Here is a 14,848-nt window from a genome sequence, read left to right as displayed (position 1 = left end):
TCTTTCTCACAAGAAATGCACAAGAATAATCACAATCACACTATTTTATCGGCGCGTCTTGCTGTATCTTAAACAGGTTATAACATGAAATGACAATGACATTGACAATGACAGTTTTCACAGTTTAGTTTTGTGATTTTGTGACATTTGTGTACCGTGTACCTACACTTGATGAAAACTTATAAAGTTAACTTTTATAATAATTATTATGTAAGATTCCCAAAACAGAAACCATATTGTAGTTAGCTTCGCTACACCTTGTTAACCTTTTGTAAAGTTATCGTCTTATCTTCAAATTCATGAAATGTGCACATATTCATATTCCTTCTAAATTTCACATGAAACTTAAAAGACAATTTCTAGCATTAGTAACTCAATACCGATATCAGAGTAAGATGGAAGTTGACATATCAGGTACCTAAACAACAGACTTATACTTAAAACGCATTCGACATTGCTTTACTTCAAGTAAGACCCTACTTTCAGTATTACCAATACCCAAGAAATTTTTCATACAATGTATGCCCCTCTGCGGCCTCTGCCCCTTGGCTACAATGTAGCGCTACAACCGTAGCTCAGCGGTGAATTATAAATTAATGAAATATAAAATACTTTTGTAGGTCTGCGGAAACAATGTAGGAGTAAGGATGATGCTTTCCTAGAAAAGGACTTAGTATCCGAAGAGCCGATTGGGCAATTCAAGGCTTGGTATGATGAAGTGTGTGCATCTAAAGATATCCTTTTCCCCGGTGCAATGTGCCTTGCCACGGTGTCACAGTTAGTATAATATTTTAATACTTTGGGGACATTTTACTCGGACCAACTTAGTCCCAAACTGAGCAAAGCTTGTACAGTCAAGTATATAAATATGGATGAACTCATTATACTCAAAAATATGTCAGTGAATTAAGAATTATGGGACATATTTTTGAGTAAGTTGTATGCACCCATATTTTTACACTTGACTGTACAGTCACCACGGGATTGTTATGCCATTTAGCTGCCCTCATAACGATAAGTGCAATAACTCATATTAAAATGTCATTTAATTATACCTACACTTGTTCTCAATGTGTCACACAATTGAATGACATTCCAAAAATTAGTTATTGCAGTTATCATTAGGAGGGCAGTTAGGGTTCTTGGTTAATTGGAAATTTGAGCGTAAGTATTGAACAGCCAATTTAGCTAGGATTAGGGACTGCTCCCAGTACTGGTTTTCTATACAAATACAGTAGCGGAACCAGGAAATTCCCGGTTCTCGCCATACAAACTCAGTACCGGGAGCAATCCCTAGCTAGGATCCTAAATGGCGTAACAATAGCGGAGCGTGATGGTCCAATACTGGGCAACAATAAACATACCTACATTAACACAACTTTCAGCATATAACTTCATGCATAGATAGATGAATTAGATGATATGCTTAATGGAAGAACAAATATTTATGATGAACACACTAATTTTGTTTCATTCCCACTAGTTACAACCAAGTTGATACCAGTGGTAACAATATGCCCAATTTAATTTAATTTTTTTCTTTTATCTTTGCAGGGAAGGATTTCCATCTGCTAGATACGTCATATGCACAAGCTTCAGTAAAGATGGTTTCAAGTTCTTTACTGACTACAGCAGCAGAAAGTCTAAAGAAATGGTATGCTTTAATAGTCCAGTAAATTGTCCTTTAAAGCCGTAACAGACTACCGCACCGCGACCTTGGTTAGGTCAAAATATCTCTCGCTCTAACTTATAGCCACGTCCTAAACGCACTACGGCGACCACCTCACACACTCGATACGTGCGACGCACCGCACCAAGGTCCCGGTGCGGTGCGGTAGTCTGTTACGGCTTTTAAAATTGTTAAATTTTACCATAGTCACGGTCTCGTACGCCCGTCTGTTAATTATACGGCCGAACTGGACCGTGACTATGGTACGGTCCGAGGCCTGAGGGCCTACCGCGAACCACGTTCGACGTGTTGCCTCCTTGTCACACTTACGTGCGAATTTACAAGAGCGACAGAGAGGCAATACGTCGAACGTGGTTCGCGGTAGGCCCTCTGTTCGGTCGAGTGGCGGTGATTCGGCGTATGTACGTCCGTTAAAGACACAGCTATAACTGAAAGCTAGAAAGAGATAAGCACACCAGACCAAGGTCACAGTCCGGTATGCCCGTCTGTTATTGCTTTTAGAACGGAATTATTCGTGGCATTATCCCACAGACGATTTTGGCAACATTGACTTTACAAACTATCCTACTATTTATTTACCACCTACTATATTTACGTACCGAGTATGTGTCTACCTTTTTTTTGCGGAACAGACTAAAAATAATGAAGCTTATTTGTCTACTCTTTCGAAACCTTTGTTATTTAGCTGCTGCTAGACCCTGGTTTTCCGGAAGAGTTCGCATACTTATAGCGTTAAGCCTGCCTGTTGTTACCTTAATACATTGTCCACATGTTTCCGTTTGTTTAGCTTTTGTGATAGTATTTACTTACATTTCAGGATAAAAACCCCAACGTAGCGGCCACATTCTACTGGGCTGCCTGCGACCGATCCATAAGAATCGAAGGTCAAGCAGAAAAATTACCTGAAGAAGAATCCACAGGAGCGTTCAAGTCTCGTCCAGTTGACGCTCAGGCCGCTGTATGGGCTAGCGCGCAAAGTATTGCGATTGAATCGAAGGCTTTATTAGGCGAGCGACAGAATGAGTTGATAAATAAGTTCCTGGCTGAGAAAGAGGTGCCGAAACCAAGTTACTGGTAGGTAAACTAGGCAAACACGGTTCTTAAACAGCAAACACTAAACTTAGACTAGCAGAGAAGTTATGAAGAATCCACGGAAGAGTTCAAGTCTCGCCCAGTTGATGCTAAAGCAGCTGTATGGGCTAGCGCGCAAAGTATTGCGATTGAATCGAAGAGTTTATTGGGCGAGCGACAGAATGAGTTGAGAAATAAGTTCCTAGCTGAGAAAGAGGTGCCGAAACCAAGTTACTGGTAGATAAACTAGGCCAACAGTTCTATGGTTAAATACCTCTCCAGTGAGGTGGAGACACAAATCAAGCTATAGGTAGTATTGGTTATAAGCAATGATCGGAATAGGTAGTGCCATTTGGGGTGAATGACCTCAAACATTGTACTTAACATGGATAAGACTCGGGATTCCAAGACTCTTATTTTTAGGGTTCCGTACCTAAAAAGGAAAAACAGAACCCTAATAGGATCACTCGTGCGTCTGTCTGTCCGTCCGTCTGTCACAGCCTATTTTCTCCGAAACTACTGGATACTTAAGTTGAAATTTGGCACACATATGTAAGTTTGTGACCCAAAGATGGACGTGTAACGCAAATAAATGAATTTTAAATATGGAGGCCATTTTTGGGGGGTAAATGAGAAAATTAAATAAAAAATAAAGTTTTTCAAACTATATCGTGTCGTGTTACATATCAAATAAAAGAGCTAATTGTAAGAATTTCAAATAATTTTTTTTTAAATAATTTTTGGATTAATAGTTTAGCAGTTATTCAAGATAATAGTCCCCCCCCCCTCCCTTATCTCCGAAAATACTGGGTCTAAAATTTTGAAAAAAATACACAAAATAGCCCTCTACCTACACAATTAATAGTAGTAATTATTTAATACTTCTTTTCTGACAGGAAAACCTATTAGAAATGTGCAGTCAGCGTGAGTCGGACTTAATGTACGGAATCCTTGGAACGCGAGCCCGACTCGCACATGGCCGGTTTTTTTCACAAAAATATTTCTTGGCATGTCTTTAATTGTAGTAGGTAATATGAAATCCCGGGGTGAAAAGGTATATCCATACTAAGTTTACGCACCGAAGTCCCGTGAAATGGCACTACCAATTCCGATCACTGGTTATAAGTTGCGATCCACATCTCTTCTCAGTCTTCTATCCATCTGAGATGGGCCTTTTTAGCCCTTTTAGCATCAAGTTAGAGCTCTTGCTACTTACGTTTAAAAAAAAACTCAAACAGACACAAAAATAAATAAAATAATCATGATTGCATGGATCTCGACAGAGCTTTTAGTCATCTACTTAATGCATTTTTCAAGGACGGTTTTTTTCTGCTACAGCACATCCGTAGTTTGAACTCAAGATTTTTGACCACCCACAGGCGTGGCTCACTCAGCGATTTACGCTCACTATACGAGTACCTAGGAGTACATGCGGCCCACACCAATTTTGGTGCCTAGCCATAGTAGTTGCCGCGTACCGCTACGGAATGGACGCCTGCTCGCGCTTGCGCCACCTAGCGGTCATATCTGTCGTAATAGACGCGTTTTGTTAGAGAGTGAATCTTCTGTACCAAGTACTATTATTTATTCTGTGCTACCACACATTATGAAAGGTTAAAATATCATTTTAACAATAATATCTGGGTGACCGAGCTTCGCTCGGAAAACATATAAAAACTCGAAAATGCGCGTTTTCCCAGAGATAAGACCTAGCTAGATCGATTTTTCGCCCCCGAAAACCCCCGTATAGCAAATTTCATCGAAATCGTTAGAGTTATAAATAAATAAATAAATAAACAAGAATTGCTCGTTTAAAGGTATTAGAATTTAAAGGCAATTTTTTGTTTTAGGGGAGGATACATAATACGGCCGAGTGCTGTAGAATTCTGGCAAGCTCAATCCAATCGTCTTTCCGACAGGATACGGTTCAGAAGACCGGAAGATAGGGAAACTCCGGATGGGAAACTGGTTCATGAAGGCGAAGACGATTGGGTTTATGAAAGACTTTCGCCATAATGAGAGATTTGGGACATGAAACATCACACATCTTACTTAATTCAGCTGCGCTTTACACATGCGAATATAGTCAAATGAAATATCAGTATTGGTCATGCCAAAGAGAATTAGAGTGTATAGAGAGTTACTGTCATGGTAATATAAGGTTGTGGCGCCATCGCTCGAAAATATTGCACCATACCTTTGGCCTACTGTCGAGTAGATGGCGTGAATAATATTTAACAAATTAACACATATCAGTGGAAGAATAAGGATCAAAGTCAAATGGCGTTGTAACAGTTTTAATCTTCTGTCGAAAGATGGCGGTAAATGTACTGTGGCTCTGGCTACATAGTTTACTTTGACAATCCGCCTCTATTTCAAATTATCTTTGGTCATGCCAAGGACTAATTTCAAAACATAGTTTATTGGAGGTGGACCATTTATCCGGGGCTAGGTCTCTATATGATTTCAAGCCAAATTGATAGTAGAGAGGATAGAGGTACCTAACCATTTACACCATTTACTGCCAAAGAAGGCCTTAGTCGTAGATCTTTAGCACTAGAAAATGTTATAATTATGTTCAAAATTATACATTTTTATAATTTGCAATAAATAAAACAATTGTTGGCAAAATGTGTTTATACTTTTATTATGATATGTCAGCTGTGGACACTCGTCGAAAGCCTCTCGGAATCCAATCGGAATAGCGCGAGACGAGAGAAGGAAGGAACAATCGCCATCACACATATCGGAGCGGCCAAAGTGCTCACAAATATCTGAACTCGCCTCTATTGTCAAGACGTTAGAATGCGTGTTCAGGTTTTGTGAACTCCTTGGCCGTTCCGATATATCTGATAGCGATTGTACACACTCGTTCTCGGCCTGTGTGTACCTTCAGTCCGCATTATAGTAAGCCTCTACGAAGTATTCGTTAACCTTTTCGACGCCGTGTCAAACACAAAAGCTGTCACTCTGACGCCACGTCACCGAAGTGTCAAAACTGAAATTGAACTTTATGCATAGGTATGCACGTAGGTTGTTCTGTGGTTTGTGACCGATTAATCGGTCTTTGGCGTTGAACCTACGGTGCGGATATATCGGTCATTGGCGTCCAAAAGGTTAATGAATATTAATGATGATGGTTGATAAAAAAATGTCCTGTCCTTCCCCGGTACTCAAATTGTTTCCATAACAAATTTTAAGGTGTGCTAAAAAACAAAATACAAGTTATGTTTCGTGTAACAGGACACACCGGTATAATATTAGTACCTACCTACTTATAAGTAGGATTTACCTTAGCTTATTAAACTTAGCCAACCCTGCCAAATACTAGATCACATCCAAGCCCATAAACCTCCATTGGTACCAGTTACCATAAGAAAACCATAGATTGGAAGCGTAATGGCTCCGAAGTTAGTAAATAGTTGCAAACTTTGGCAGTTAAATAAAAATTGCCGATTTTATTGAATAGAGTTTCTTCAAAATGAATTGAATTTGATTTAGGGTGTCGAGGTAAAATTTTTAACCAACTTTAGGTACCTACCGGGTTTTATGAATTATTTTTACATCCATGTACTTAAATACATAACATAAAAGTTAAATTTACCTCTGCCTATAATATAAGTACCTAGGTACAGTCAGCAGCAGAAGTTGCTAAGCGGGCCAGGCGGCCTAGCCAAGGTGACAATCGCTATCGCTTCGCCATCGAATCGCTCTGTCTCTCTATCACTCTTCCATATTAGTGCGACAGTGACAGTTGCGTTTCGATCGCTACGGAGTCACCTTGGCTAGGCCGCCTGGTGTTCAAAATTACCTTGACAGGCTCTTATTATTTTAACAATGAAGTCGCGTCAAGATTATCCACATAGGTACTGTAAAATAAGTTTTTGGCAAAAATTTAATTTTTGGTACAAGCTTTTATCGCTGACTGTACTTTTCTTACGACAGACAACTAATACTCATCGAGACAATTCTAAAAACCTATTATGACTATGGCCACCTCCTGTCTCCATCGTCAGATCAGTTCGACAGTACCATATTATTGTATTGTCATCAGAACTACATACAGCTGCCAATTTTCATGACTCTACGATCCTTGGAAGATGGTTAAATTAGTTAACTTAGATTCCATTACATAGTTACATACAGGTCGACCTAATAAAAGCTTGTTAAAGAAACATTACTAGCACACTTATAGTTGTAAAGTTATAGTAGGCATGTGTGCGACAAATGCAATGAATTGAATGCAGTGTCATATTTTTGAAATCTGAATGTGCCTCCAGGTAAGCTCAGATTCGGAGGGCGTTATAACCCGATTCATATCCATTATTTATTACTAATCGCACCCAATCAATTAATTATATTTCCTTATTAATAACCCGTAGAAGACCGATACTCTGTACCTATATTAAATAGGTACGAATATATTGCAAGTAGTAGAGATAGGTACCAGGGATGTTGCGAACATCCGCATCCGCATCCGCAACCGCGGAACTTCCGCATTATTTTCAACATCCGCATCTGCATCCGCATCCGCATAAAATCGATGCGGAGCTTATGCGGATGCGGATGTCGAACAAGTCGGTACAGGAACGTCTTAGCGGCGGCGTAAGTGCTAGGTAATTTCGTCATTACCTATAACGAAATCGTCTAGATCCAGAAAAGTCGGCGAAGTTATTGTTTATTAAATATAACGCACCTATATTCTTGCTCAAATACTGAGTTTCGTTTTTTTTTATAAAAAAATACTAAAAATGTAATATTTGACGTTTTATAAGTACCTAATCTTGACATCCGCATCCGCATCCGCATCCGCGGATGTGAGCCTTCAAATATCCGCATCCGCATCCGCATCCGCGGATGTCAAAAAATCTGCATCCGCAACATCCCTGATAGGTACTATGTCTACAAAAGTACAACGTACAAGTACATGTGCATTAGGGTGGAGCGTCGTTGTATGGGAAAAAATAAAAAAATGATTATCAATGTGGAACCGGTTCAAAAAGTTGCAGTTTGTCATGTAGATTATAGTGATTATATCAAGTTTCAAAATAAACACTACTTTTAGCCCTCTACCCAGCCGCTAAAGAAATTAATAAAGGTAAATTTTCATCAAATATTTAAATATACTATGTTGACAAGTTCTTCCGTTTGTGCGTACTTTATTTATTGAATAGAGATAGAACAATAATACAACGCCTAGCAACGGACAAACACGGTCCATAAGGATTTTTATTCAAGAAATTATTACTTTTTTAACAATTTTCACGTAATACCCTGCTTTACCAATCGTACATCTCTGAAGACAGCGCGCAGCCAAACCTCCGTGCTGGAACCGCAGCCCGAGCACCCAAAATACTGCCCCGCAAGATCTAGTACGCTTTGACAGCTATTTGTCATGCGAAAAATTAAGAATAAGAATAAGAATAAGAATAAGAATAAGAATAATTTATTTATAATAAAATAGGTAGGCAATCACAAAGGTGTCCGGTAAGCACCAAACTAGGCTGAGCCTGTATCTTGGGGCTTACAAAAGAGTAGGTAACATACGGTAACTAAACCTAATTAAAATGATGTGTGAAAGAGGGTGATAAGGTGTATGCTTTTAGGGTGTGTATGTGTGTGTGTGTGTGTGTGTGTGTGTGTGTGTGTGTGTGTGTGTGTGTGTGTGTGTGTGTGTGTGTGTGTGTGTGTGAAAGGTGTAGGAGAGCGAGTAAGGACTAGATGATTGTTGTTTACAAACAAGAAATTTCTTTTAAAATCCAAATTATAAGCCGTCTTGTTGTGCTGTTTGCGTGAAGTGATAGTTGATCCAGTGCTTTGTGTAAAGCTATAATCGCCGTCTTACTAAGATATGTAGGTACATAACAGGCATGGCAGAACCGGCCTCAAGGACCTGCAACGTGCAAACTATAAGTACCACGTAGGCCTTTCGGTGAGATCGCAACAGGATCATCGCGTTACCATAATACCTTATTTATTGTAATATTTTTATATCCTTTTTTATGTTGTTGTAAGTTTTATATTTAAATAGTTTACCTAATTAGAATCATAATCTAGCATAATTTTACATTTAGTTAAGATGAGTTCCACCCCCCGTACGTTGATTTGCCCCCACTGCCCCGAATCATCTCGCAAATTTACGCCGCAGGGCCTTAAATCACACATACACAAGAACGTGGCTCCTCAGCGCCCCCGCCAGCCCTCATCTGCCCAGGTGGCTCCCCGCGCCATCCAGCCTGACCCCCCCAGCCAGCTCGACCGCGCCACTACATGCCCACAGGGCTCGCAACCGTCTGGAGACACCCTCAGGAGCCTCAGCACCCTTAAAACTTCAGTACGGGTACTTCGTCACATACCCCGGGGAGCGAGAAACCTAGCCGCCGAAAAACTATGCAACGTTATTAGTAAGTGCATTGAGACCAATGAAACTGCCGATTGGTGTGCGCTACTTACTTTTGCATATACGGCGCTAAGAGCACCTGACGTTGAGGCCCCGGGAAATCTCACATCTAAAGTGAAGTACAACATAATTGACGCCGGATATTTGTCTACTTCGCTTGAAAATGTAAGTGCCGCAGAAGTTTCCTCCCGTATGCCCTCTATACTAAAAATAATAGAATATAAAGTCTTCGAAGGTGATGTAAGGGGCGCCGCTCGCGTTTTAATGTCAGACGACTCTATAGCACCTCCGGGCCCTGAGACTCTTGCCTCCCTACAGACAAAACACCCGCCTCCGTCCCGCCCTTTAGTTTTCCCCCGGGAACCAGATAGGACTACTCAAGCCTTGACCGTTAACCTAGAGGAAGTGGTTCAAGCGCTAGGGACTTTTCATAATGGGTCAGCCGCGGGCTTGGACGGAATCCGACCAGCTCATTTAAAAGAGTTGACGTCGACCTCGGCTGGCGATAATGGGCAACGGTTGCTCGAGTGTCTTGTTAAACTCTGTAATTTTTTACTCAGCGGACAATTAAACCTCGAAGTTTGCCCGTATTTGTATGGAGCCTCTCTGTGTGCTTTAACTAAAAAGGAGGGGGGCGTACGGCCAATTGCCGTGGGAAGCACCTTTAGGCGTTTAGTAGCAAAACTTGGGTGTCGTGCGGTAAGGGAACGGATGGCTAGGTATCTCCAGCCACATCAGTTAGGCTTTGGCACACAAAGAGGATGTGAAGCCGCTATCCATGCCACTCGCACATTTGTAGCAAACCCAGCAAACACAGACTGCGTTGTCGTCAAGTTAGACGTTAAAAATGCGTTCAATTCCGTGGAGAGAGACGTTCTCTTGAGCGAAATAGAACAACTTTCACCGTCTCTATATCCTTTTCTGTACCAAGTTTATCATTCCCCGTCTAACCTATTCTACAACGACTCTTTGATCCTTTCCCAGGTGGGTGCGCAACAGGGAGATCCACTCGGACCGCTCACCTTCAGCCTCGCCATACATAAAATAATACCGCTTTTAAAATCACCTCTTAACACATGGTATTTGGACGACGGGACCTTGGGAGGGAGACCTGATACCGTAAAGCAAGACTTGGATTTTCTTCTTCCCCGTCTTAAGGAAATGGGTCTGGAGGTGAACGCGACAAAATGTGAATTTTTCTGCTGCAGCCCAACTTCTTCTTCTTCCTTGTATTCTTTTCAGACTCTGCTTCCTGGTCTCAAAGAACTTTCACGTACCACGTTTTACCTTCTGGGCTGTCCAATATTCCCAGACGCCATCCCGGATGCAATAGAGACCAGGAGACGGCTCCTTCTGCGCGCCCGAGAGCGCCTCAATAATATAGGTACCCACGTCGCCCTTGTTCTGCTTAGAATGTGTTTTGCGGTTCCAAAAATAACGTACCTTTTAAGAACCACCCCGACGTGGTTGTGTCCTGATGAGGTGTCTTCTTTTGACGACACCTTAAAGGATACAACAGAAACCATTTTAAATGTGTCCCTTTCTGATGACCAGTGGACCCAAGCTTCTCTGCCTGTACGTCATGGTGGCCTGGGATTACGGCGCGCGGGGGACGTAGGCCTGCCAGCCTTCCTAGCGTCAGCGCATGGGGTCGTTGACCTTGTCTCTAAAATGTTACATTCCCATGGAGACAGGGCTACAATTCCCTTTGTTAGCGATGCGCTGGCAATATGGTCAGTTCGTTACCCAACTGCGACTGTGCCTGAGGCTCCGCAAGTGCAGAGAGCCTGGGATGACACGGGAGCCAGAAACACACTTGCCCGTCTCTTGAGTGCTGCTACGGGTGTGGATTTGGCAAGACTCCGGTCGGTGTCAAAGGTAGAAGCGGGAGCGTGGTTACAGGCATTGCCTTCCCCTCATCTGGGAACACTCCTTGACAGTGATTCAATGCGTGTGGCTGTAGCTCTCCGCCTGGGCTGCGATGTTTGTATACCTCACCAATGCATCTGCGGCGCCACGGTGGAAGCTAATGGCCATCACGCTTTGAGCTGCTGTCGCTGTTCAGGGAGATTTCCCAGACACCACGCGCTTAACGACATCGTCCGGAGGGCCCTTATATCCGCGAATATACCGTGCGTTCTGGAACCACCTGGCCTCTGTCGCACCGATGGCAAACGGCCGGACGGCTTAACTTTGGTGCCGTGGCAGAAGGGAAAGTGCCTACTGTGGGACGCGACGTGCGTCAGCACTTTCGCCGCCTCACACCTTAACCGGACGGTGCAGACAGCAGGCGCTGCGGCAAAGCTGGCAGCGTTAAGAAAGAGGATAAAATATTCCGACCTTGAGGCGAATTATTATTTTGTACCACTCGCCTTCGAGGTAACGGGGTGTTGGGGGTCTGACGCCATAACTTTTATAAGGGAGGTGGGACGTAGAATTAGGGAGAGGACCTCTGATGCTCGCGCGGGTTCGTACCTGGTGCAAAGGCTGGCCATCGCTATCCAACGTGGCAACGCGGCAAGTGTCATGGGCACCTTTGCACCCGGTACAACTCGCGGAGGTCTTTTTGATTAAAATATTTTAATATTTAGATTTATTTAAGTTATTTTTGTATGATTTTTTATATACCATTAACCTTTTGTATAATACAATAAAGACTTTATCTCTATTTCACTAATATGTGTACATTTTATTGAAATTATACATTGATATAGTATAAAGAACTGGATACCCAATCAGCCGCCAAAAATGGCTCCACAAAAGTGATGTCAAAACAGATCATGCATTACTTTTTCGTTTAGTCTTGTTTGAAACGCTCAAATGTGAAGTTGTCAACAATTACGAAATGTGCCGTTAAAATATGTAAAAATAACAATGATAAAACAAGGAAAAAGGATGGAATGTATTTCTTTCGGTTAGTTCTTTGGATAGCATTACATAATTTATGTAATCTGGTGGTAATTTTATGGTTTTGAATAAATTAATTTGTTAGTACCAAAGAAGGGATGTTAAGGAACAAAAATCTAATGAGTCGATGTGAGGTCAATATTTTTTTATATTTTTATATGGAATTCATAAGAAATAATATTATGTTTAAATTCAAGATTTCCAAGAAAACCTATGCGACGTGCAAAGTGGACTGCTATTTAATTATAGCAAGAGATAGGGGTGATGCAGTTTTAAACAAGGCAAAACGGCACTTGTGTGTTCGGCCCATTTCCCTGTTTCCGACATATAAACCTGTTGGAACACAGTGACAACCACAGGATTTTTTTTATAAAGTATAGGTAGACTTTATAAAAAACATCCAATCAGTATCTAAATGTCCCCGTGCACCCGCGCTATGAGTAAATGTAGATCTTAAATAGTTATTTAATAAGTAGAATTTATTTCAAGGAAATTAGTATTTAAAGACGTATACTTACGAATTAAAAATTTAATTTGTTTGAATTTGAACCACGAATTAATTTTATTTGAGCTCCCGATTAAATTAAATTTGTTTTATTTATTACTTCAATTGGTTTTCCTGTACAGTAATACATATTAAAGTGTATAGGTAAACCAGAACTTTGGGAGTATTGTCAAGAGGGCGCTCGTTTTGAATTTTATATAGCAACAATTTGTATAGTGGGGACAATGGAAATTGGCAGATGATTTTTGTTTTATTCCGACCACTTTAATAAGTGCGAAGTTTGATGTTTGGATATTTCTTCGGTTTTTACGCTTAAATAGCTGACTCGATTTAGATAAAATGAATATTATTATTATTCACTTTATTTATTTCTGATCTTAGGTTAGGTTATTTTATAATATGGATATAAAAATAAAATACAAAAACACTTACAAAAACAATACAAAATACATATAAACACATTATAAAAAACCTAACCTAGGGTGCCGCCAGCAGCGGGGCAAGGCCCAAGCTACCGGTGGTCAGGGCTGCAGAGACAGGAACCGGCGGACTATCCGCGCCGTGTCCAAGATCACCGCCTTCTGCATCTGGCCCTTGATCCAACCACCTAGCGAGAGTCTCTCAAGATGTTGGTCGAGACTCTTCGCTATTAGACCGTTCGCTGAAACAACTATCGGAACAATGATCGTCGAATCAACATCCCACATTATTATTATTATTATTGGGGTGGTATCGGGCCTTTGAGTGTCACGTCGACCAAGTATTGATCTATTGTGACGGCCCTTTAAAGTTCATTACTAATGCCCGTTGCATCCAGAAAATTACAGATGCTTTGGGCCGTAACGTTCTGTACCTCATAGGGTTGCAATACATGCCGCCCTAAGTAGGTACTTCTTTTTGACATTAGTGGTCCACAGGAACAGAGAATGTGCATTGCAGTCTCCTCTGACTCCTGGCAGAACCTGCATGTCGCATCTTGTTTCTTGCCAATTTGAAACATGTGCTTGTTCAACTTACAGTGTCCAGTCAGTATTCTAGTCACCGCGCAAGTTTTGTGCCTTTTGAGTCCCAGAAGCTCCTTAGCGATTTTGCTGTTGAACCCTTTGATTAGAGCTTTCGAGTGTACTTGTCCTTTAGCGAACTTCCACCAATCGATTGCTCTCTTTTTTTCTAAGTCGCTGAGCAGAGAATATGCATCCCGTTTTGTGATTCCACAGAACGGTTCTGGGCCGACCAGGGGTGTGTCTGCGCCCTAAATGAATAGCGTAAAGTCAATAAGTAACGCAAGAGTTAGGTATAAGTAAGAATTTATATAGATAATTTTACAAATAAAATTATTTAACGTACCAAATATGTTCTAATCAGCATAGTTGAAATCGGGATCTAAATATTCTTCAGTCATCAAGGAATTTGACTCGTTCTCAACATTATACTCAAAATCGGGATCTAAATATTCCTCAGTCATTAAGACATCAACCAAATCGTGACGACCTGACTATAGTGACATTTGTCTATAAGTTTGAAACTTACCCGTCAATTCAGATGCTAATTTCGTTGTTTTCTAATGGAAGAAATTTCTCTCCCGCACGTTTTTTTTTCAATAAATAACTATATACACTATTTACAACTTTTTTTCTCTGTAAAATCTAAAACTTTCGGCATGATTATTGCAGTCTAATGATAATTCACATACTATATCAATGATTCACACGAAACTAGACAAAGCAATGTTTACATTGTCAATATTGACAACTATCATAGAGGGTAGATGTTGTCTATTATTAAAATTGTTGCCATTGCTAGAAATTAGTACCAACAAATTTCCGTAACATGGCGCACCCTCAATAGATCCTGGTTCACCTATACCAAAGTGACTCCATTCGTTCATTATTCTCGTTTGACGTTGTTTGACGTAAATACGTTACGTTTAGTGCCATCGGACTAAATTTTTTAACAGTGTTGGTACTTATGTTTGCAAATTTGACACTTAATGCTTACGACATTAAGCTCTTTTCTGTACGAAACATTTATCTTGACTCAAAATTTACGTAAGCGTTTTTATCATCAATGCAAATGGTGCGAAACGTCATTGGGATCCACATTTCTTGACGTTTTTGTTCTGCTTTGTGTGTCTATTTCTTTTATATTAAGTCAGTGAAATTATATAATACTTAATAAGCATTTAATAAGTTATTGCCAAAATTTTTGTGCCTTTTTCAATATTTATGAACAGGGGTCGGACAAAAAGTGCGGATGACGTCAAACCACTTATAAG

The 14,848-nt window shown here is 40.7% G+C and overlaps 1 protein-coding gene and 1 long non-coding RNA gene across 3 annotated transcripts in view; both read left to right on the top strand.

The window, feature by feature from the left end:
• LOC134652872 (uncharacterized) overlaps positions 1 to 14,848 on the top strand; it is a 503,949-nt gene that overhangs the window by 246,637 nt on the left and 242,464 nt on the right. The gene's annotated exons all lie outside the window — the stretch shown is intronic.
• LOC134652560 (pyridoxine/pyridoxamine 5'-phosphate oxidase-like) lies at positions 292 to 4,786 on the top strand. The gene is made up of 5 exons (XM_063507725.1): positions 292 to 414; positions 621 to 777; positions 1,555 to 1,654; positions 2,508 to 2,764; positions 4,612 to 4,786. Exons 1-5 carry the CDS (start codon positions 300 to 302, stop codon positions 4,775 to 4,777), a joined length of 795 nt encoding a protein of 264 aa, XP_063363795.1. The 5' UTR covers positions 292 to 299; the 3' UTR covers positions 4,778 to 4,786.

This window comes from Cydia amplana, chromosome 12, assembly GCF_948474715.1.
Source record: "Cydia amplana chromosome 12, ilCydAmpl1.1, whole genome shotgun sequence".
In the NCBI taxonomy this organism is placed as follows: Eukaryota; Metazoa; Arthropoda; class Insecta; order Lepidoptera; family Tortricidae; genus Cydia; species Cydia amplana.
This window is presented reverse-complemented; position numbering and strand designations above follow the sequence as displayed.